The sequence below is a fragment of the Zonotrichia albicollis genome, chromosome 8 (assembly GCF_047830755.1).
Source record: "Zonotrichia albicollis isolate bZonAlb1 chromosome 8, bZonAlb1.hap1, whole genome shotgun sequence".
Taxonomy (NCBI): domain Eukaryota; kingdom Metazoa; phylum Chordata; class Aves; order Passeriformes; family Passerellidae; genus Zonotrichia; species Zonotrichia albicollis.
This window is the reverse complement of record NC_133826.1, coordinates 15,093,439-15,118,428: the sequence shown is the minus strand read 5'-3', so window position 1 is coordinate 15,118,428 and position 24,990 is coordinate 15,093,439. Positions and strand designations below refer to the sequence as shown.

At 39.7% G+C, this 24,990-nt stretch overlaps 2 protein-coding genes across 2 annotated transcripts in view; one reads left to right on the top strand and one right to left on the bottom strand.

Moving 5' to 3' along the window:
* The window catches only part of HS2ST1 (heparan sulfate 2-O-sulfotransferase 1), a 74,145-nt gene extending 72,876 nt beyond the window's left edge, over positions 1-1,269 (bottom strand). The window contains exon 1 of the mRNA XM_074546078.1: positions 878-1,269. Coding sequence (XP_074402179.1) covers positions 878-1,001 — 124 coding nt within the window. The 5' untranslated portion in view covers positions 1,002-1,269. The remainder of the gene's footprint in view (positions 1-877) is intronic.
* A 544-nt stretch (positions 1,270-1,813) lies between these two features.
* SELENOF (selenoprotein F) lies at positions 1,814-23,705 on the top strand. The gene is made up of 5 exons (XM_074546080.1): positions 1,814-1,970; positions 3,058-3,225; positions 13,441-13,504; positions 21,013-21,062; positions 22,717-23,705. Exons 1-5 carry the CDS (start codon positions 1,902-1,904, stop codon positions 22,846-22,848), a joined length of 483 nt encoding a protein of 160 aa, XP_074402181.1. The 5' UTR covers positions 1,814-1,901; the 3' UTR covers positions 22,849-23,705.
* The last annotated feature ends 1,285 nt before the right edge of the window (positions 23,706-24,990 follow it).

Here is a 24,990-nt window from a genome sequence, read left to right as displayed (position 1 = left end):
TCAAATAACAGGAGAAAGCAAATTCACAACGTTTGTGAACCAGTTCTTTATCTTGAATACACCAGAAGTCTCAGTGCCGTGTTTTCACAGCTCCCAGGCACCACAAACTGGGTTGAAAATGGTGTTTTTTCACATCCAGGAGACCCTTAATTAAGAAATGCAAAAACTTTACAAGTTCTGCAGCCTTATATACAACAAACAAAGTAGTAAGATGCTATCCGCTAGGCAGATATTACTCTAAAAATACCCTTTTAAGGCAAGAAAAGTAGAAGAAATTTTACACAAGAGATTTCTATTCACTGAAGTATAGCTCAGTGACAGTCTATGAAATCACTAACTACACTCAGTAGATGCAGAAAATAACATCCTACATTAAATGAGAGGTAAACAAATTACCCATTTGTCATTAAGAGCATTTCTTCTCTTTACACCGCGCTTTCCATTACAGTGCCAAGCGTTAGTAAAACGCCTGAATTAGAAATCAGATGTGAAGAAGATGGTAATTCGCTGCAGCAGCAGCCGCCTCAGTTTGGGCACACGGGCGCTGCTCTCCGGGCTCGCAGGTGCCTGCGGAGGTAGGGGCGGCCCGGCCGTGAGGGGAGCACCGCGCCCCGGCCAGAGCCCCTCGGGCACGGCGGACACGTCTGTCCGTCTGTCCTCCCGGCGCTGACCTGGCACAGCTCTCCCGATCGCGCAGAACAAACAAACGAACTCAGAGGCCAAGGCTGCAGAGCTGCTGGCCCGCACCGAGCCGGCCCCGTGTAGCGGGGCACGGCAGCGCCCGGAGCCAGGGCAGCAGCGCCCGGGGGCTCCCCCGGCCCGGCCGCGCTCCCTCAGCCCCGCCGCCCCCCGCCCGGCCGCGCCCGCCGCCGCTCACCCAGCTTGCCGCGGGACTCCTCCAGCTTCTGGATCTGGTTCTCCAGGAACAGCACGGCCACCCCGAACACCAGCACCGCCAGCAGCTGCAACTTGGGCGGCAGCATAATCCTGAGCAGCCCCATGAGCAGCAGCAGCAGCGCCGCCCGCCCGGGATCACGACATAACGCGGGGCCCGGCCCGCGGGGGCCGGCGGGAGCCGCGGGGACGGCGCGGGCGAGGAGGGACGGAGGGAGCGCGGCCGGGGGCGCGGACAGGGCCCGGCGCCGCCGCTCTCACATCGCCGCGCGCACGGCCCGCAGCGCGCCCGCCCCGCCCCGCCCGGCCCGGCCCGGCCCGGCCCCCGCCGCGCCCCGCCCGCCGCGCGCGCTGCTCGGCAACCGAACGCCCGGCCGCGCGCCCGCCCCCGCCCCTGCCGCCGCCGCCGCCGCCGGGCCCCGCGGTGGACCCCGCCCCGCGCCCCCGCCATTGGGCGGTGCTGCCGCCGCCCCGCCCCTCGCGCGCTCCGATTGGCCCGAAGCGGGAATCGCTCCGCCTCCCCCGCCGCGCTGAGCCGCCGGAGCGGGGCGATGTCCCGCCTACATGCGTCCCTTCCTGATTGGAAGGCGCCGATTGAAGTCCCGCCCATCCGCCCGACCTCGTTGGATGCAGGCACCACTGCCCGTGGGGAAACTGCAACACTATTGGTCAGAGCGGCTGTCAGTCACGGGCTGGGGCCGATGTGCCGGTTGGCAGTTCCCGAGAGAGGGGAAAGGGTTTTATTCGGGGTTGTTTCCGCAATGCCGGACCAGCGTTGGAGAACGACAGTTTCTCTTGCCCTCCTGCGAAGCACTGCTCTGAACAGAATAAAATGTCTTTGCTGTAGAATTCCAGCAGATACTCTGGGTTAGCAGTTTGTGCTCGCAGTGCCGGGGGCTGGGAGCAAGTCTGTGCTCTCCCGCATCAGGCGGTGTGTCGGTCACCCGCCATGGGTGAGGTCCTTCCGCGGCCCCCGGCGGCGCTGGCAGGGGCGCTCTGGCTCCAAGATGGCGGCGGCGGCCGAGCTGGGGGCGCTGGGGCGGCGCTGGCTCTGCTGGCTCCTGGGGCTGCAGGCGGTGAGAGCCGATCCGGCGCCTTCGCGCTCGGGGCTGAGCGCGGCTGCAGCTCCTGAGACAGGGAGCGGCTGTGAGGGCGGGGGAGGCGGCGTAAGACGTGTCCCGGGGCGGGAGGCGCGGGCGTCTCCTCCCGCTCCAGAGGCCGTGGCCGCCTCTTTGCTTTCCATGTCGGAGATTGGGCTCTACTTCTGCCCGCTTCCTAAAATAATTTGTATTGGTGCTGCCTTTTTTTTTAATAGAGGAAATTATTTGGTGTGAAAACAAAGCAACAGTGTATCGTAGATTTGGAGCCAAAGCTTTGAAAGAGCGAACGCTGATGAAATGTGGCACGTCACTTGCAAAGTGTCTGAAATTATCTTGGTCTGATGGGAATTTGCTCTCTGGAGTGTGAGGGGTTTTTTCCAGTCCTAGTCAGAGACATTTATTATGATTAGTGATTTATTGTTTCAGGAAAATATGATAGTTATGATACTAAAAATTGAGTAAAAATATTAGGGATAGAGACTGCCTTCTCTTTATTTCTTCCTTTGCTTCTCTGTACTTTTATTCTAAAGATGTTTTGAGCTTGCTATGTAACCAAAACCGCTTGAATGAGGAATTATCATGTAATGGAGCCTTTACTTCCTTTCATACACTGTTAGTGTTTTGGTTGGTTCTTTCTCACACACACACAGTCCAAAATAAAATCCTCAGGAGAGCACTGGCCTTGTATTCATGGATTGTTTGGGGATCTGCTGGGCAAAGGTGTCAGGAGAGAGGCTGCTGGGAGCCCAGTGACAATGGCATAGCCCTGTCATTGCTCCAAGGGGAGCAGATGCAGCAGTGACAGTGAAGTGAAAAGATGTCAGTAAAGCATCAAAGGGGTGGAAAGCAAGGTGCAAGAAAATGGTTTTAGTTACTACCATCATTAATTTAATAAGTCAGCCATAATTAATATGTAGCTTCAGCAGAGTTTGGAATGCTCCTTTGGGGCATTTTATACTACTGTGTCAAGAGACTAACTCATTCTCTCTAATAATCACAGCATTTAAAACCGTCTTTTAAAAAAAATAGTTAATACTAAGTGCAACGTTGTATTGACTTTCAGGTGAGTGTTTATGGAGCACAGTTGTCCTCAGAAGCTTGCAGAGAGCTGGGCTTCTCCAGTAACCTGCTGTGCAGTTCTTGCAACCTCCTTGGGCAGTTCAGTCTGAATCAGCTGGATCCCTTCTGCAGGGAGTGCTGCCAGGAGGAAGCTCAGCTGGAAACCAGAAAGGTGAGTTTTGGCCCAAAGCCCTTGTGGAATAATTTAACATGTCATGTTTTTGATACACGAGAACCTGTGTTATCATCTCAAGAGGAAAATGCAGCAGTTACTCCTGCATGTGCAGGGTCTGGGTTTGCAGACTTGCCATGCTGCTGTGAAGCAATGTCCCTGTCCCACCAGGGCAGGATTTGTTTCTTGGGCAGCCCTTCCCTGGTGTGACATGACCATAGGTGGGAGCTATATGCAGATTCTTTTCAAAGGAACATCCATGGGATTGGAAGAGGGGGATAAGGAGAGTGGGGCTTGGTGACAGCTCCTGCTTGGTCACTGACCCACAGCACCATGGCCGAAATAGCTCAGATCAGTCCTGGGCAACAAAAAGGCTGCTGCAGCCTCCAGTCAGTTCCTGGAGTGGCACAAAGCTGATAGGAGCAGGACTGCTCAATTCCATCCTGCAGCAGAACAGCTGGAAATTTTGGGAATATATACAGATATATCCAGAACAGCTGGATATTTTGGGAATGATCTCTCTAAGAGCTCATGCTGCACTTCAATCTGTTCAAAGCAAAACCTTTCCTTTTTCTATAGTTAATAAATATCTGTGATCCTTAAGGCATGTTATCAATGAAGAATTTTTAGAGTTCATGAAAAGAATACATGTTTTCTAATATGCAGTAATGTAAGAGGGTTCTAGAATATAGTGAAGACAAATTAATCATCAAGAAAGTAGAGGTTTCAAGGATGAGAGGTGCTGAAATCATTTTTAATGGCTAGGAGATAGTGAAATAACTGACATAATGAAATTAATGAGCAAATCTAGCAGGTTTTTCTTGTCAATTAAATTCAGCCTAATATTTAAAAAAGAAAGTCTGCCTTTAATTTTTAATAAAACCACTGATTACAGTGTTAGGTAGAATATATTAAGTATCAAGAAGCATATGTTTGAGATTGGCAGAGAATTCATAGTTTAATTAGTGGCCTCCTAATATTGACAGACTTTAAGTAGTAAATTTTATGCATTAACAAAGTCATATTTCAATACAATCCTTCTGGGACTTGATATGTAAGGCTTTTTCTTTGCTAGATATGTGAACCTGATAAAGGGAAGTTTGTCTCTGGGGAAGCTCCAGTTCTTTTCCATGTGTATACATATAGATACAGATATAGATAGATACATATAGATATATACCTATATATATATACACATATATATACACATATATACACATATATACATATATATACGCACACATATATACATATATATGTATGTGTATATATATATATATATATATATGTACATATCTATACCTATGCAAACACAAAACCTGGGGTTTCAGAATGAAGTCTAAGGAAATGTCCCAACAGGGAGTGGCAGGACACAGAGAGTCTCCAGCATGCTCAGTGACAGCTGTGCTGGCAGCAGCAGCGAGGCTTTGTGTCCTCATGTAAAGAAATGCTTTCATTTGCTCAGGTAATATTCTCAGAGTTTTGCCTGTGTGCACAACATGTAGCACAAGAACTTATGGAACAAAACAATTTCTGTTGTCATTTGATGGGAAAATAAGCTTGGGGAACTATGTTGCATTTCTGTCAATGTAACTTCTGAGAAAAAAAGTCTTAACAATTTATCAATAACATACTTAAGGATGCAAGTTAGTTTGTACTGTGAACATTGTATTAATAAAATTTGGATCAAATAACAGAAATTAAATTAATAAAGAGTCTTCTTCATTTCCTGAATCAGACCTAGATTTCATTGTGTGGATAATTACACTTTCTGTGTAGGGATAAGCAAATGCCAGTTTGTGGTCAGGACTTCACATTGTAAACATTATTAGTCTGAAAACTTTTTCTATTTTAGTCATGATCAATGAAGTAAAGTAAATAGCACAGAGCTGGACAGGGTCTCAAGGGTGTTTGAAAAATTCTTTCATAGTGGACCAGATTTCCTTGTATATTCACAGGAAGCAAGAATTTGTATCTTATAAGTTGTTTTTTTAATCTGTTTGTGTTTTACCCAGTTTCATTTTCTTGGGGTTGGGCGTTGTAGTAAATGTGAACAATATAGACTTTGATTATTACTTTATCTTTCCTTATTTCTGTGATATTTCTGAAGACATGTAATACAAATGATATTTGAGATTTGGAGCTAATATGGCAAGCTTGAAGTATGGGAGTGATTCTGATAGTATTTTCATAGCTGAGTTTGAATGCAGGCTTCCCATATTGTGTGCATGAATGGAAATACTGGATTGTTCTATCATTATGATTTCTTATAGCATCATTTCTAATTTTATTATGAATGCTGTTTCAGAAAGTGGAAATTTTTTATACTGGTGGTACTGCTTAGAAATGTAAATTTCAGATCTGGCAATTGTTAGGACGTTTTACATTTTTTTAAAACTCATAGTAATTTCTCTTGAAGACTAGCCAGTGGAAAATTAGTGTTTGGAGACTGTTAATATTATCTTAACATACTGTATTCAGAATCATCACATTTTGAATTGACTTGTGTTTTTACATAGTGCTGGTTGTAACAGATGTCTGTAATTGAGCTTGAGATTTTACTATTACATAAAAGTTAACAATATAATTTTTAGTAGCTTCTTGCTAAACAAGAATTTTCATGCTAGGTATGCAGACTATGAAAACTGAATGCTGCCTTTTGCTGTAGTTTTTCTTTTTACTTGTTTTTTTTTTTTTCCTGTTACCACAGAAATCAGAAGGCCTGCATGTCAGTGTGAGATGTGTGACTGTGACTGGCAGCCTGGCTGTTGCTGAGCTCCAGGCAGGGGTGCCCTGGGCTTGGCGGGGCTGTGGCTCTGAGCCCCAGGCTCCTCCGCTTCCCCAGAGGTGCCACAGCACCTTGGCTGCCTGCTGCACACAGCCTTGGCAGCTCCTGGAGTGCCAGGACGTGCTTCAGGGTTCTAATTTGACTGTCTTTGCAGCCATGTGGCAAAGATCAGAAATAGGGAAAGCAAGAGTTAGTTTATTGCATGACTTGTGCCTGAGTTCTAAATGAGAATTTAAAGTTAAAGGTAATAGCACATCTGTCTGAGAGTTTTTACATAATTGCTGCTTTTCACAAATGGTCTGTGAAATATCCTCAGGCCTAAAAGTATTTCATGCTGCACAGTATCAGTGCAACCTCAAATGAGATGTTTACAGATTTGAATTGTTTCATAGCCTTGAAAGTGTATTTATTAATCCTGCTCTTGTTATTGGTCCAGTAGTTTGTGAATTGACATTGTGGAAAATAGCTGTGAGATATTCTTGTTACACAAAATTTGTCTTGCTCTGAACTTCTGCTGACACCTGTCCAGTGAAATATTTTAATTACTTCATAATTGGACTGTGGGTAAAATGAAAATTGTTTTGGTTATTTTCTCCTCCTCTAGAGATTTTGTATGCAGTCTGACACTAATTCAGAAGCCAGCTTAAACAGTATTGCCTTAGACAGCTGCAAGTTTTGTGCCTCAGTCTGTCAGATGCAGAGTGCTGCTGGTGTGTAAAACAGAGAAGGATGAAATGGAGGTGAAGCTAACTGTGCGTGAAATTGTAGTAGCAGGAGAGATTGTCCATATTTTGCAGTAGCTGAAAATAGCTGCACTCCATCTGCAGCTTCACACAGGCTGTGTGATCATTTCAGACTCAGCCATAAGCAGATTCCATTAATTGTATATTATAATCTTAGATTTGTCTCAATTATATATGCATGTCAAAATCCAAATTGATTTTAAAAATCGGCTCTGTGATAAAATTTGCAATACATTAAACTTTATAGTTGCACTGTGCAGGATTCCTACAACCCATAAAAGTTATCAATATATCTAAATGAAGCTTTGAAAAATATATTTTGCTCACCAATACGTGTTGAACTTCAACATTTTTAAAATTCTACTGTCAAGTATTTGTCATATGGTATTGTTAAAGTGTTTGGTGACTTAGAAAACATGACACCAGGTATAATGACTAGGTGCTTCTTCTATTAAAAAAACAACAAAACAAATTGAAAGCTTTCTTAAAACTCCACCCTTTTACATGTATAGAATTCTTAAATGTGCTCTCCTGAATTATAAGGAAGAATAAGGTGACAAGTCTGAACAAGAATAATAACATTCTTGTTCGGACTTACTTTTTAAAACTCAAAAAACAGTTTATAAAACTCAAAATAATTGCTGGAAGTAGAATAAGTTGAAGTGCTTTTAATGCTTCTGGTTACTCCTGTGTGACCCAATTTACATTCATTTTTCAGGTTTGTTTTTTTTCTTTTCATTACACTGATTAGAGTGCTACACTCAGATTGCTGTTGACTGCTCTCTTGTTCTGCCAGAGGCTCTTAACATGAATTGGTCTACTCTCATTGGAGCTTCTGGTTTTCAACTCAATGGTTAAAAACAGAGCTACTTAGAATTCAGTGACATCTCAGAGATGTAAAGTAAGTCATATCAATACTTACAGAAATTAATTAGAATTTTAGTTTAATTCTACCTGTTTCTCAAAACCCACATCTTTTTCTGAGTTTTGAAGTGTCCTGTAAAGTCTCTTTGATACTTTATAAAAAATCAAATTGTATTTTTACCTGACTGTAAACTGTAACTTCCTTATTTCTAACATGTTACACAAAAATGGTTGAAATTCATTGGTTTTCTAGCAAGTGTGATTTCAACAATAGTGTGATCCAATGACAGCATATTTTATTTAACATTCAAGTAAATAATCAGAACTTTGTAGTTAAGACTAATATGTCATATGATCTCCTTTCAAAGTTTGCTTTTAACTAAGTGTCCCATGCAGTTCATACAGGGATGATTTTATGGGCTCTATTGAAGGGGAGGTTAGGGAATGTGAGATGACTCTGTTCTCTCTAACTGAGAAAGTCTCTTACCAGTACTGTTGCTTCAAAATATTACCCACAGCCATTCCTTGTATTAAAAGTGTGCTGCAGTGGATGTCCTTCTCAAGAGCTTTACCATGTACACTCTTTCCCTTCCCTCTGTACATGATGTTATTGGCAATGAAAATTAATGTTGATAAGAAGTAGTCCTAGATAAGGAAGTGCAGCTAACTAGTCAATGCCTAAGGCAGAAGTTTATTGCCTTTTGTTTGGTTCAGATTCACCAAGCGTTCATCTCTGTCAGATAAACTAAGATAAAATACATTATCTGTCTGTAATGGGGTAAGCCTTACCCATGGAACAGCTCTATCTGATCTTATCAGTGAACAAAAAAGGTTAGGGACACTATAAATGTGAATTTGCTAAATGTGAGTTTCAGTTGCTGATGTGCATCAACAACTGAGTGTGCAGGTCAATGGAATACCTTTAGCTAATTAAGATTGACCTTGATCTAGGTAAAGCACTGCCATTTGAATCTACATTTGTTGAAGAAACTTCAAAAAGTAAAAGTCTCAAAATTAATTGAAATGTGCAAGGTGAAATAAATATCTCATGAGATCTGTTCTCAGTGTATTCTTTGCAACTCTAAGATGCATTATTTTTTAACAAGAGCACAGACTGGAGAATAAAAGAGATGTTCAGGGATTCTACTTGTAGAGGTAAGTAGGTGCTCAGATAGAATCAGATGGTACAGTCCAGAACTGAAACCTGACCTGTTCGCTTCCTGTCTGTGCTCTTTCACTTGCACCATTCTGACGGGCTCCAAGTGAGAGCCAGTAAATAGGAGCCCTATTTCTGCCACCCCTCTCTGTTCCCCTCAAACTGGGTATTCACACCACCTAATCCAAGTGACAGCTCCAGAGGCCCCAAGTTGGTGGTTGCTCAGCTTCTCCATTTTCTGTCTCACTCTTGTGCCAGATCTCTTGCTCACATGAACTTACACCAAGCATTGCAGAGACCAAAGTTAATAAAAACAGGCTGCCAGGAGCAGAAGCTGGTTTGGAACTTTTCAGTGGTTACTGGATTTAAACAGCACAAATGTTTATAGAATCCTGCACGGAGGGTGTATCATTCAACACCAAAAGTAGTGGTGGATGACACATTTCCTAAATGCTGAAGAATGGAATAGTAATGCACAACTATATTTTGTATGTACAGAATAAAAAGTCTCTTGAGTCTTCTACTCAAAGCAGAACTCAAAGTTCTGAGGATCTCCAAGAATGCAGATTGTACAGTCTTCCTTAGTGAATTCCTCAGTGACTAAACACCATCTTTGTGACTTTTTTTCACCCTTACACTCTGCTGGAATTTCCTTCCCCACAAATAAATGAGGGCTTAGATCCTGCTCAGCTTTGTTCAGAGCAATTTGCCTGCAATCCATATCACTAATCACAGGAGTAGCACTCATTCACATAACTGGTTTTGACTCTTGAACTCTGTTTCCACACTCTTATTTAGCGTTAGGCATGTCCCTTCACAGGATAATGAGCTGTCAGTGGCAGAAGTTGCTTTGTTGCTAAATTTACTGATGACATCAGCTCAGAATGATGTGTGTGTGTAGCAGTGACTTCCTTGGCTTGCTGTATTATAGAGCAGTAATTCAGTGTTCCTGGCAGTGAGGCTTTCTGACTGCTCCCTGTTAACCCACACATTCTTACTCATGTTCTGCCTCCAGGAAAAGGAGAGACAAAAGGGATTTTGAAAACCTTGAGCTGTCCATATAAGTGCATTCTCTCCCACAGAAAATATTTTATAGTTTGTGTCTCAGTATATATTCTTGTGAAGGTTTCTAGCTTAGAAGACTAGTTTTCTAGTAAAAGTCACAAATGAACTGCTAGTAGAAGAGTTTAGAAAAAAAGCAAAAGAAACTTTCAATAAAATCTATTTTTGTTGTAAATTTCTAGGAAGAACAAATACTAATTAACCTGGTTTGCTTTCTCTGTGTGTGGCTGGAACACAGTAAAAATTAAGTTGCATGCTTTCATAAAATTTACCCTATTTTTCAACAGTACCATTTTGCATAAACGAAGGAACTTTGGCCATTAATAATAATAACATCCATATTTTTCTGAAATCTTTTGAAGTCAATAGGAGATGAGGAGCTGTCTTCTGCAGACCTGCTTATATCATAATATGAAATTAGAATTGCAGTGAATTTCATAAAAACAGTGTTTACATTGGAAAGAGAGTTGTTACTAAAGATTTAGTGGAAGATAGTATTTTACCTGAGGCAAGTGAAAATTCTAGAGGTTTAGCTGTAGTCATAAGTTTGTTTTTCTGCTTATTCTCTGAATTTAACTATATTTTTGAAACTGATATTAGGAGAGGACAGTATGCACATATTAGAGAGAATCCAGGTACCATAAAGTGGCTGCTGCCCCTTTTGTGGCTGTGCCTTAACAGCCTGTTTCATTTCGTGTTTTAAGGCTGGTACCATCAGCTGATTACAAACAACTGTAAAATCCAGCCTGAATGACACTTTGTAACCTGTGTCAGACAGGCTCACCTTGAATTAATAATTAGAAGAAAGCAGTGTGCAAAATATAAATGTCATAGAAGTAAAATTAGATATAACTTGTATTTTTTTAACTTTTTTGTCACCTTTGGTCTAACAGAATTTTATTACAATCAAGTAGCAATCTCTGTTCAATACCACTTTTTGCAGTTCAGTTTGGTCTGAATTCCTAGGTGTAAACATTAAAGGTTATGTAGCAGGAATGTCACTTTTCTTCTGGAGTCTTCACCATGAGTAACTGTGATAACAATACCATATCAGTGGAGAAATGAGGCACTGCTGGAATTGTGTCTTGCAGAAATTGCTTCAATTCTCTTCCTAATAGCAGGTGGAAAGTTTTCTTTAAGTTAAAGAAGTTCCTTATTTTTACAATACATATTTTTAATCTGCACAATCCTTATGCAGAAAGGTGTTATTCTGATGTAATTAGCATTCTCTTTCATAATTAAAGCAGGCATGATCAATAATGTGGTTTTTCTCTTTTCATTTGTGAAGAGCCACCTGATTGCATCAGTATGGACTGGTAAAAGAGTTTCAGATGCTTTCCAAAAACTTTTGAAATAAACTGAACTCAGGTTGATACTTTGGAAAAAAATGAGGGAAAAGTTCAAATATTGTCACAGTAGCTTTAGAAAACATGCTATTAGAATGTTATAAAAAAAATCTAAGTTCTTTTTATAGATGCAGACATGAATCAGCAGTTGTTTTGGATTTAACATGGACACCAGTAATAGTTTAGAATGCCTTTATTTCATTGCTTCTAGTACTAGACTCACTTTCATGAGCACTAAAACAAGTGAAGCATTGCTTTAAAATGAACTAACTCATGAGTTAAGCATTGTGTAATGAACTGGCTCGAGATGTTTGTGCCTCCATATGATACATGTCATTCTTATTAATGCTTGAACACAGTGGCTGCCTTCACAAGGAAATTTGGAGAGCATCTGCTCTGGACACAGTGAGATGGTAGATATTAACAATTAGGCTTTTGTGGTGGCCTAAGTGATGCAAATAAACCTGGGTTTTTTTCAAAAGACACCTTTGTTTAGAGTCATAAATGAAACCAGTTGATTTTTCGTTTTTTGTGGTCTAGCCATCGAGAAAGCAGCTGTTATTCCCAGCATGAATCTGAACCTTTTTGTCTGAGAACATTTGGGTTTCAATTATGGCAGAATTACAAGCTCAAAATTTAGACATCAATGATTGAGCTGTTTTCTTTGTTAAATTTCTATAAGATATTGGCCAGGAGTTATAAACTGGGAGTAGTGAGGTGTTACAAAATGTCTTACATATTTTAGATTTCTACAGTGATTTTGTTCCATAAAAATTCATGTTTGGAATGAAAAAGACTAAGAATAATTTGCAGTAATAAAAATTCAAAAATGTTCATTTTACTGTTGTCCTAAATTTGAGTGTACTTAGCTTGTGATAGACTTACATAAAATAATTAACTACATAGAAGGTTATTTTTTCCTTTGTCTACTTCTTTATACTGACTTCTTGATAGAAAATGCAGATAGCTGTCAGTATCAGAGAAATCAGAATATATGTTTAGTGAGGATTTAAAGGAATATCTAAATCTAGGATTGCTGATAGAACTGTTGAATTTTTTTAAAAAAAGAAGGACAAAGTAAGTGAAGTTTATGAACCCTCTGCCATGTTTCCTCCATCTTTGTAATTACTTCATGTTTTAATTCAAGAGAAATTTTAATAATGCAAGCTAGTATCTGAGCTGTTTATCATTGCCTTTTTTAATTAAAACCTTGAGTTGGGTGGTGAAAAAGATTTTTAAAAGTCTTGTATTTATGATCTCTTGAGTATTGTTTCATAGTATTTCTGGGTTTCAACAGTCAAATCTTAGATTTTTATCTTAAATACAGTGTTTAGTTGAAAATGTATCTGTAGCTAGGCAAATTTCTGAGATGCTGTTCTGAACAGATAATGCAGTGTAACATTCTCTTTTCAGCTTCCCATGGAAGTAATGATTATTGATTAGTTCATGCAAGAGAGAAGTTGTAATTTCCCTGCAAATGATTAGAGTATTTGTTATGTTCTAATTCATAGTATTTCAGTAAATACTGAGTTGGCTCTAATCAGAATTTGAATATTCAGAAATGGACGTGTATTTTTGGCTGTCTGTAATGCCTCATGCGATCAGTGAGGGAATGTTAATAAAATTGTCTTGGAGATTTCTGTTTATCATGTGTGGTTTGCTTTTTCAGATCTAAGTGCAAGTATCAAAGTTAGCCCAGCCTGTACAGATTACTTCCCCTAAGGCCTGTTAATGTGATCTGTCCTCCTTCTGCAAACACAATGGACTAAAATCAACCAGTAGCCCAAATGGGAAATTTTAAATTACTGCCTTATCTTTATTATAAGTATTTCACTGTCCAAGTTAGGTTTAAAGTGGAAAGTAAAATTTCATTTAATGAGATTTTGTTAGTTTCTTTGGAAAGGAAGGAATAGTTTTCCTATTACTAATCCATAATTCCTATTGTAACATGTCCAGTTACAATTTTTAGATGAAACTTTGCTTACACCAACAGTATATCTCAAAAGATCTTTTTTGTTGTTTTTACATTTTTAGTATAATGAATGAAAATTATCATGTACCCTGAGTGAATGGGTCAGTTGTTGCATAATCAGAGACAGGTCTGGAACTGATTCTGTCTAAGATCTTACTTCTAATTAGCATTGACAGAGTATCATATTGTCTCTCCAGAGAAAAACAGTTCAACAGATAACACACTATAAATAAACTAGTAATTTAGTTACTTTTGTCATTAACAGCTTCTGTTTATTATTACAGCTTTATGCAGGAGCTGTCCTAGAAGTATGTGGATGAAAATTGGGAAGGTTCCCTCAAGTCCAGGGTAAGTAAAGCCACTAGTACTCCTTCAAACATGAAATATTGCCACAGCTGAATGACAAAAGGTACTTTTAAGTACATTACAGTAGTCATAAATTCAGTATATTATATCAGTAAAGTTGCATTGACCTGAAACTCATAGAACTGGCCTCCAGTAATTGCTAGATGAAATTAATTGTGCACTTATGGAATGATTTTATTTTCACAGATCCTGCCATATAATTGTTTTATCAGTGGATAATGACAGTCAGATAACAGGAATAGAATACAGTAGAGCAAAAGGAAATTCAGTGCCATCAGTGTCTGGTGGGAGGAAGCTGCAGGAAAAAAATCTGTGAGAAATTTCAAACTGGACTTTTCTTATAAATTAGGGAAGAGCTTAAGTGATAGCAATACTATGGTTTATTTTGGGGTTTTTTCCTGAAATTAGGACCCTAATACCATACTCCCTAATGCTGTATTTTGGACATAGTTGGACATAAGTACTAATGTAGCTTTAGAATTTAAAATTGCACAAGCAGCAAGTCTCCATCTACTGTGGGAAGTATTAATACCTTCGTGTTTGAAGGCTGGCTGGCAAAGTGGGGAGAAAAAGTTTTTAAAACAGGTTACAATTTACATAAGTTGTACTGCATTATATCCTTTCCTGCCACCTCTGCCCACACAGCTGAGTTGAATGACAAGGCCAGAGCAAAGCTCTTTTCGCTTTTCCTCCCTATAAAATGTCCAAATGAGAATTCTTTAAATGACTTGTCATACTGAGGGACGTGAGGTGATAACTTTGTTAGCACAGGAGTCTGTATTATCTCCATGAATATTCAAATTTAGCAAACATAAAAATATTTCCTACTGTTGTTGCCCATTTGCTCAGCTGCTTTATGGCTCTGGATTTGTGACATGAAAGTGCTCATTTGAGCCATAGGTTTGAAGGAGAAGGTTAAGCTGTTAGCCTGACTCCAGCCTGCATTGTGTGCTCAGTTATCTTCACATGTGGGTCCTTGAAGGAAATGGCCCTCAAATCCTGCTGTGTGCACATTCTGAGACATGTCCCAAAGACTTGGGATGGTGCAAAGGACAAACTCGAAAATTGTGACTAGTTGTTTTTCCCTTTCAATTCTTGGTTATCTAAACCTCCTCAAATGTTTACATTCCATTTATCATATAGGTTACTTTTTAAAGTGGCTGGCTACAGTTCATTGTTTTTTGAAAAGGATCTCTGTTTTGATCACCAGTTTTGATTCGGTACAGTAAGAATTAAGAAAGGACAGAGTAGTGCACTTAAATTTCTTTTTTTATGTTTTCATCACCAATTTCTGCAGCTACTCAATCTAAACTTATCTTAACCAAATTTACAGCTAGGGTATTAGAAGAGGTTGGAAGATGGGATATGTATTAGAAGCATACTTAGAAATTTTTAAAAGCAGTAGAAAATATTCTTTCAGCTGTTTTTGTCTTCACACTAGTATTAATCTCAGAATACCCAGATTTTCTCCTTTATTTTAACTTCTAACAGAAAGAGTATTTAATGTCTCCATCTTGAGACATTTGTTATGGAAGTTAGGTTGCCTTGAGGCCATGCTGCTGCTTTGGGAGCGTTGTGTTTGTAGGCTTCATTCAGCTGTGTAGCCTGTCACTGACAGTGTCCCATCACAAATATCTGAATCCTTTTCCATGGCTTCTCTGAGGGGTTTGTTAGAGTTTGTTTAGATGAGCTTGGTTTTTCTCCCCAGAATATACACAAAATGGCATTGTTAATTACAGGACTTTGTATATATTAGAATTACATGGATTAGTGTATGTTACTACTGTATTCTGAGATTAATAACTGTGAAGTCTTGGCCTCTGAGTACCTGTGTAAATTGTTTTGTCACTTGGCTGAGTCCCACAGACTTGATGTGTCTCAGGCTAAATCTGGATTATGTTTTATTTGGCTAAGGGATGAGCAGTGTTGTTTTGTTGGTTTTTTTGTTGTGGTTTGATTTTTTATTATGAGATTTACATATTAAAATAGTCAAGGATTGAAATCAGTTGAATTAATAAAGGTTTGTAAAAGTTGCACAGTTGGAAGAAGCTGTGGGTTGCTAGGTCCTTGTCAAAGTTTCTTTCAGAATTACTGGTTATATAATCTTTAGCTATAAACAGTTCTCAGTCCACCTGTGTGCCTGAAATGTGAGAATCATTACATATGGAATATATTTGTATATAATAGGAAAGCAAAGGAGTGAGAAATGATGACAAAAATCTAGTCCTCAGCAAGAGGATGGAAAAGTCTGGTCTGCAGCAAATTATCTCAGTCTTGAACTGGATGTTACTGTTCGTAGTGTCACACCAAACACTAAATTTGGCATTTGTGAATGTGGCCATGTCTCTTAGGTGTTTCAGATAGTTCCTTGTGATAAGTCTGATAGCATTTCTGTATGCCTCCTTTAAATTCAGTACTGAAATATTCTTACTGATAAGTTTCCCTTAAAACAAAGTGCTTTATTATAAATGTTGTACTCTAAAATTAATTCCTATATTACATATATTTTGAAATTGTTCTGTATAAAACTGTTCTTAAATATTTATCATTTCAAAGCTCTCCATTAAAGTAGAATATTAAAAATCTAAGTGACAAGATTCATAGATGAAGCAATATCTTAATATGCCAGGTAACACAGTGACAGTTTTTGGTAGACATCCATAAAACTGAGGCTCTGGAACAGAATAATGAATTAGCTGGGCCAGTGATTAATCTTGCATATTTGTTTTAAGTTGACTTTTCAGTGGCAGCTGTGTTCTGTTCACCATGAGATGGGAGATCAGTGTTTAGACTCCCACATTCTCTCCAGTTTGTTTAAAAAACTGAATTAGACTGGGTTTTTTCATTGAACATTCCTTACATATTTCTCTCTATTCTTTTGCTTTTTTCAATAAAATAATTCTCACCTCTCCTTGTGAGTTAAGAAATGGACATGCTCCAGCAAATCTGTTCTGGAAACAAGGTTCTTAATCCCTGCACTCCTGCTGAGTGCAGCTACATTAAATCCTCTGACTTCAGAGTCAATCAGCACTATTGTATCACCCAACTTCTCCAAGTGCTAAGGGAATTCTTTTAGCTACTAAAATGTAATTTCTTATGGGATTGTATTGTATGAAGATCACTCATTTCCTAGTTACTTTAATCTGCAATTCATAAGTACAGACAAAAGAAAGTTAGAAAATTAAACTAACCTTAAATCTAGCACAGATAAAAGCATCACTAAAACTCTTGCTAAGAAATATGGGTACTGTAGTGGGAGACATGCATTGCTTTATTGTAATCTTTTGCAAATAGATGACACACAAATTAAAACAATACTTCCCTTCAGATTTGGAAATGTCTCTTGCCCAACTGCTTATACAAAGTACCCTGTCTTTGGGATTTTTTGAAGCTTCTTCTTCAGGTTTGATTGGAGCTCTGTCTTGGATTCATTTCTGAAAGCACGTGGTTCTTTTTATAAAATCATGGACAGCTGCATTGTAACTTAAGAGACTACCACTAGTCGTTATTGATGTGCCATATGAATTCTTAAATTTAAATTTTTATCTCAAACTGAGGTCTCCAAAAGGTACAGAGCTGTAGTCATTGAAATGTAAATGAGTACTTGTTGTGTGCTGTAGTTCAGTCTTTTTGCTCGGCTTTCATGGTAGCTTTGGAAGCAGACTCGTCCCATATTCAAAACTGCAGAGCACGTATTTGTCCCCAGAACAAATGTCTGAGGGAAGATGCTGATGCTTTTGTCTTGCCCAGTGATTTACATCTTCATATTTCTAGCAAATATTGCCAATTGTCTTAGCAATGCTCTACTATTGGGGGCATTACTAAATATTGGAATTTCCTGTCTTCATAAAATGTCCCTCTCTTACTCTAGCTTTTGTTTTGGTTTCTTTTCTTTTTCATGGATTTAACACTTGATAATTGGGAATGCCTCAATAAATTTTTTTTAATTCAAGTTCATTTCAGGTACAAAATTGTCAAGTCTGTATGGTCAAGTCCTTTGTGCCTTTTTAGTATAAAATTTTGCTGGATTATGCACTAACTTGTGTCTCCAGTAAAATTTCCTATTTTCAGACAACTTGTGTCTAATAATTCACGGCCAAGAAAGCAGAGTGCCCTTTAGCTTATCTGAAGTAACATTACACTTGCTTTCTGTTTATTCAGGTTAGCTCAGAACAACTGTTTGTTCTGCCTGGGGAGATGTTTCATGTCCATTTTGGGTCAGGAATTTCTCTTATGCTGTGTCCTGCTGCACCCCAGAGAACAGTGCAGGTCTGTGCCTGTACACAGGCTTGCCCTTTTGGCCACAGTGATCCTGAGATTCCTGCAGTCTCCACTTAGGGCTCTGGGATTGAACTCCAACAAACTCGTTTTCACAGACTTTCTTATTACACCTCTATATTTTGTATTGAAACAAATGGACATTCTAACAGTAGCAGTGAGTTCTCCAATGTGTTGTGTTTGTAGGTAAAGGCTGCTCTTAGTTCTTTAAAAGCACTGTTCATTGGGGTGCTCCTACACCCCTGATCCCTCTGTGAGCCTGTAGCTGTAGGTGGTTGTGGGGCTGTCCTGTCTCTCTTCAGGAGCCCCTCAGCTGTGCCTTCAGCAGCAGGGCTTTGGTGCTGCTCATCATTTCCTGCAGCACAAGGTGAAGTGGCTTTGCAAAGCTCTCTGTCTGCAGAGCAGCTCTGACTCCTGCTCCAGGATTTAATCCCTCAGAACAGGGTGTCCTGGCACTGAGCTCAGGGTTCATCTTGCAGAAGTCACGGTGGAAAATGCCTCTCCTGCTCACCCACAGAAAGGGTTCTTTCTCTGTGGTGGGTAATTCCTAAAGCTGCTACAGAGAGAAGCAGATGGGGAGATGGTTTGAACAGGATTTAGTATGAAACACCAAACTGCTAAATAATGGTGTGGAGATGACGGGCAAGTACCATGTAGAGATAGATGCATAAGAAGCAATGTTGATGTCAGGGTATAGAGGGGACACTTGGAGCAATGTGAAGGTGGAGCAGATGCCCCACATCCCATGATAAGCAAGCAGTCATATGTGCCTAGATGTGCACTGTAGCTGCATCTCTCTTTCTAACCTCATCATTTCAAAGGCTGCTAATTCAACTCAAGGACTGATTTTTGTGGAAAGAAAAGAAAAGCATTTGATGGGGTAATCTGTGTTTTTAACACGTCAGTATTTGAGTTTCTCATTTTAGCTTCCGAAATTCAGAATATACAAATTAAGTTATTTGTACATTGAGTGTTTTTCTTTGTTGCATTACAAATTCAAGTGAATGATGCAGAAAGTCACTATGATCAGCATTAGAAATAAATATGCCATAACAGAAACTAATTTTGTTCCAGCTGTCTAAAATTCCAGGAAAAGCATTCTGTAGTGCTTCAGCTTTCAGAAGATTTAGACATTTGACATTGATACAAGTGTGTAATAGCTACTTTTAATGTGGCAGAATGTAATGCTGCCTATAGAATACTTTCTTCTTCCACCTAATGCTGTTTCTACTTTATGTGAGCTTGTTCAGTCCAACACTGCAGCCAGAGAACAGCCTCTCGTGTCCAAATAAGCTTTCATCAAAAAATCTATCACTCAAGTAACAAATCCTCACACCTGTTACAAGTTTGAAGTGCTGTAACCTGAGGTTCCTCCCAAAGGCATTTTTTATTACAATCAAGTTCCAGAGTTCAGATTTGCTTCAGAAACTCTATCCATTTTACTATGCTCTTGTACCATTTTGCAATTAGTCACCCACTGTACTGACTGCTTCTTACAACCCTCTTTTCATATAAAGCTCTAGAGACTGATTTCAGCTTTAGATTTAGGTTGAAGAAAAATGTGGAAAAATTCCTCCAAAAACATTTCAACAGTCTGTGGACTTCACAAATAATAAGAAATGTCTGTGCTGCTTTTTTGCACGTTACTTTTGATGACAACCAAGGCAACATGTCACAAGGGCATAGGAAACACTGAAGCTGAAAATACATTTTTGAGTTTAAATCAGAATCAAACTGCAGTATGTGAGCAAGTACGGGTTATTTTGTGCTATTTGAAGTTGTTATGCACAGCTTACAATGACATCAGTGCATAGTCTGTAGAAGGAATAAAGACAATTTGAATGAGACAACTCATTTTCTTCAGGGGCCTGGTACATCTGGCAGCTCCATGGGCCATTGGTATTTTTTAAAGTTGTTTATATTGTGTAGTAGTTGGTGCAGCAAGCAGTGTATGTGATTTTTCTCTGCACTGGGAGCTCGGTGAAGGAGGGGAGAAAGTAAGTGCCACTGTATAACCATGCTGAGAAAGTGTTAAGGGAACTGTCTGCAGTAATGTAAGGATAGGTGCAAAGATGCCAGGGGATATCTGTGCAATTACTGAGGAAAGCACTACACTTTGTCAAGCAGTATGAAACATTAGTCCTGAGGTTGCACTCATCTCCATGCACCAGCTGGATGCACTGCAATTTGTGAGAGATTCATTGTTGTCTAACCTTGAAAAAGCAGCTTTAACATGCAGCTGGCACCCTTGTAGGAGTCTGTACTGACAGGGTTCATCCTTGGGGAGATGCTGCTGACAGACTCCAGGAGCATCCTGAATCCACTTAATCTCTATATAGACACTAAATTCAGCTTTTAGCATGTGAAAAGGAAGAATGAGAGCTGTTATTTTCTAAATAAATTTTAAATATTTCTGGAGCTCAGACATTCATTAGGGTGAAGTGCTAGGAAGTAGGGGATTATGCTCCCACTTTGTCCTGAAGTACTTCATACTGTCTTTTCAGAATTAATGCAAGGCCTGGCTGTGCTGCAGTTCATAGCTGCTGCCAGGTGCTGCAGGTGGGGAGTGGAGCAGCAGCAGCTCCCCTCAGACCTGCCTTCCCTCACAGCCCATGGAGCCCTGACACCGGCTGCCTTCAGCAGTGTCAGGAGAAAAGGAAGTACGAGCCTCTCTTCCTGTTTTATAGCTTGGTTTTCTTGCTGGTTTTCAACACGTAATCTCAGAGATCTCTGCAGGACAAGACTGACCATCTTGTTCACCAGGATAACACCTCTGCCCACGGCTTCCTGCGTGCCTGGCCTGCAGAGCTGCAGAGCGGGGAGGGTGCTGCTGAGATGGTGTCACTGTGAGCCTCCCTCCCAGCGCTGATCCGCAGCCAGACTCCCATCGCTGCCACGCTTTTCCTCACATTGCCTAGCAGCAGCATATGGGCCAGGCTGCTGAAGGCTGCCAGTTGGGTGTGCAGATCAGCTGCCTTCCACAGTTGCACTGGTGTTCAAGGAAAATCCAAACAGACAGAATTCCTCTTTGGATTACCAGCAAAAATAGGTGTTCCTTTGGCATAATAACTTCATTAAGGAAGTAAGATTTTAGCATTAAAATATCTTTTAAAGCATAACTAAAAAAAAATTGGGGAATACTAATTTGACATAATTTGACATTTATGCAAGTAGAGAAGAATTTGATTTTCTTTCTTTTCTCCAAATTGTAGCTTTCGTCAGGAGTGATAAGCCAAAACTCTTCAGGGGGTTGCAAATCAAGGTAAGTAGTAGCCTAACTTTTTTGTTTGTGATGTTAAGAATCACTGTGTTTGGTGGAGACAGTCTTGTGGACTGTTCTCTATTTGCTGATCAAGTAATCCTTCAGTAGAGGACATATATTTGCATTGCCAGTGTGAATCTTTACAAGTTCCTGTTAGTGATGTTGATTTGTTTACTGCTCGGTAACTGTTTGGTACTAATTCTTTGGTGGTGGTGAGGTTCTGGTTTATTTTATTGTTATTTGGTTGGTTTTAATCCAAGAAAAAAATTATTATTATAGCAGACGGGAAAAGAATCTGAGGAATGTTTATATTCTGTTCTTACTTTATAGATATCTTGGATTTACTCAATTCTGTCATAGTTTCTCCTGTTTTGTTCTCCCCTAGTTTTCTTACAGAGCTGCCATTTCCATAACATTCAGTGATTCTTGGATTTTTCTTCTCCCTTTCAGAATTCCCTTGTTGTGTTCTACTGTGCTGGTTTTTTCTCTATATACTTCAGACATCCAGCTTTATAAAAATGCATATACTGAATGGTGTTTCTTATGACTTGCATATATGCAAAGTTGCATAAGCTACACTGCCTTAAACTCCAACAATTCTTTGGTTTCAAGATCTAATCTCAGACTTCACCTTCCTCTTAAAATCCTGTGTGAACTTCAAGTGTACTTTAAAGATGCACATCTTGAGTCTCACATCTTGTGCCTGCCATCTCTGTTGCCCAAATGGCACCATCTGCAATCACTTCATAGCTGTGCATGGCTGCAAGAAGTGATTTGTCCTCTCAGCAGCAGATTCTATGTAAAACAGATTTCCTCTGTCTGTCTCACGCGTTCATGTCTCCGTGTCCTCCAGTTTCTTTCAAAAGCTTTCTCTCCTTCTGTACGTCTGTTTCTTTTTTTTTTTTTTACTTTATAGATTTATTGAACATCAAAGCAGTCTAGATTATGATTCGTATCAAGTACTACCAGAAAAAGAAAGTGCAAATGAATGTGTTTATTTCACAGGACTTTTGGAAAACTCTACAGAGGTGCCACTAGCTTCATTAAGTAAAATCAGCTAGGTTAGCTCAGCTGAGCAAAGTGGAATACTCCTGGGAAAATCTTTCCATAAACTTAAATGGTCAGAGCTTTCTGATACTGTTAAAAGCTTTTATTTGCATTACTTAATTTGGAACTTAGTGAGTTTGAGAAGCGCTGAAGAATTATTGTACCAGCAAAGCATAGTAGGCACAGATACAACACAGCAAGAAAGAATGTGATTACATTAGAAATTGATAGAACTTCGACCTGTTAGAGTGACTCAGAATTTCTAAAATGGTAAAAAGGCTGTTGATCATATAAGAAAAATCATTCATTATCAAAAATCTAGCTTTGGTAACTTAAAACAATTGGAGTAAATGCCTTCCTTCAAAGGCAGGCCAATGGCAGTGCCCCTCTGCGCAGGCATTAACTGCTGTGGTGCACCAAGCAGAACAAGGAGAGGTTTCTGACACCCAGCACCACCCCCCTTCATTTGACTTGTCCCTCCACTTTCCTCTCTGACATGAAATGCAAGTCAGAAGCCTGAACTGATTGAAATAACTAGAGAGCAGGGGCAGTGCTAGTAGGGAGGGTGCATTTGCCAGCCAAGGTGACTGACTCTCCTTTCCCCCAGTATGTGCGTGGCTCTGACCCTGTACTGAAGCTGCTGGACGACAGTGGGAACATTGCAGAAGAACTGAGCATCCTCAAGTGGAATACAGACAGCGTGGAGGAATTTCTAAGTGAAAAGTTAGAACGTCTGTAAATCATTGCTTTCTGTCCTCTTTCCTTTTCATATTTTGTCATGGTAATCTCAGATGAAGTGCACTACTATTGAAGAAACATTCCAGCATCTGCATTAATTTTAAAATATCAGTTGTGCTGTACTACATCTTGTAATTAGAAGGGAAGCTTCAGCACACATATCTGACAAGTTGACAAATAGCTTGTCTTAACATTATTATGTCAGCTCTTAATGCATTTATCACTAAGAAAGCTTTGTTTCAAAGTTAATTATGCAAATCTCAGTTTGTTATAATCAGGTCTGTTTTTACAAATGCTCTTCAAACTGAAGGGCTTCAAATTATAGAAATGATTACCATGCTTTTTGTCTGCTGCTCTTTCTTAAGGAAGTTAGAACCAAATGCAACCTATCTCCCAAAGAAACTTGGCTACTAATGCCCTTTTTTATTTGTATTTGAACTGTCCTTTTGTAGAAGCCTTGTTTACAGTGAGTACCTAATTCACAGGTTTGAAAGCTGATGGAGGAACTCATGCTCTGATACTGTGAAACATTTATTAAGTGCACTTTAGTGAAGACTACATAGAAAACCTCTGAGGTGTATGAAGTCAGATGTCAGGTGTGCTTTACATCAAGTGTTTTGCTTCAGAAAGCATGAGCTATAACTCTTGAAATAGCTTTCCTTCCAACTCTCAGAAGTTTATTGGAAGTTTGTTTATGAAATTAATTTAGAAACTGTTCTTTAAAATGTGTATTTTTTTTCTCAGTTGAAATTTATGTGAACAGGGAATATAGACAGTATGTATGATATTGAGTCAAATCCACTAAGACTTGTTGGGTTTTTTCCACTTAGAGTCAATAAATATGGTAATCAAAAATAATGTGGTGGTTTTTTTTTTTTTAAGTCTAATTAGCAAATAAGTGTTTGCTGTAATTACTTCATGCTCACCAGATTTGGGTTGGATGGGTGTTATGCTATGAATTGAAGTGGTACACAGTTTTTATATTCATATATAATTTTATATCTCAAAATTTTCTCAGTTATTTACAGACTTTATTCCCAGCTTTTGAGAAGAAATCATCAGATTCATAGCAGAACAATAAACCTGGGACTGAGACCATACTGAACTACCAGAATTAATGCCCTAAGGTTATTCTTCAGGCATAGCATTTGGAGTTTTTATTCCCAAAATATTCTTATAAACTCATGGAGATTGTGTGCAGCTGACTCCTGTTCTTGTGAATATGCTCCTGCCTTCCAGGTGACTCAGTGTGAGACAGCTACAATAGTGGTCACCACTGTCTTGGAGAAACACAATCTGTACATAAAAAGCACAAATCTGCAGCTTGTGCTGACTTACCACAGTCAAACATGGATTTGTTCTTGGGACACATGATGTGTTAGTCAGCAGATGAGCTACAACCAAAATGTGTGGCATGACAACCCTGTAACCTGGTAGTAAAAGAATGCTGCCATCCACTGGTCTTCCAATGCACTGACTATACCCAGTACTTGCCATTCCTGTGTTTGCTGATTCCTATTGCACATACTAACCTGGCCTTGGATCCATATTCCCATAGTTGAAAAGCATGCACAAGGTACATTCCTGTAATTCCCTACACACAGGGACATGTTCAGAGTTCTCCCTGATTCTGTTACTGGGCTGCTGAGCCCTGATGCTGCTCAGTCTGCAGCTTTAGCAAAAGCTAATTACCTGCACTTCCTGACCTGCTGGCTGCTGTGAAGTGTGGAATTCATACTGTCCTGCCTTTATTTTTCTCATTCTGTCTTTTAGATGATACCTCAGGTTCTTGGCTCTGCAGACCTGTTAGGAGCATTTAACATTCTGGCATAAATGAGCTGGGCTTTGTGCTAAAAGAGGCAATTAGAGTGGGGAATAATTTCTTATGGAAATTCTTAAGTTTCTATTTATTGGTGAGAGGTTTTTTCCTCCAGTCTGCAGCTGTGAAAATTCATAGAGCTCAAAAGGTTATTTTGGTTTGTGGCAATTAACCACACAGAATACAAGGTTGAAAGCTCCAGTTTAAAAAGGAAGTGATTCATTTTTGCTTATAGCCATGATAAGTACCCAGTACTTCATGAAAGGCATTCACTCAGACTTATGTAAGAATTATTTAATCTTATATAATGCTCTTGTTGTGCCA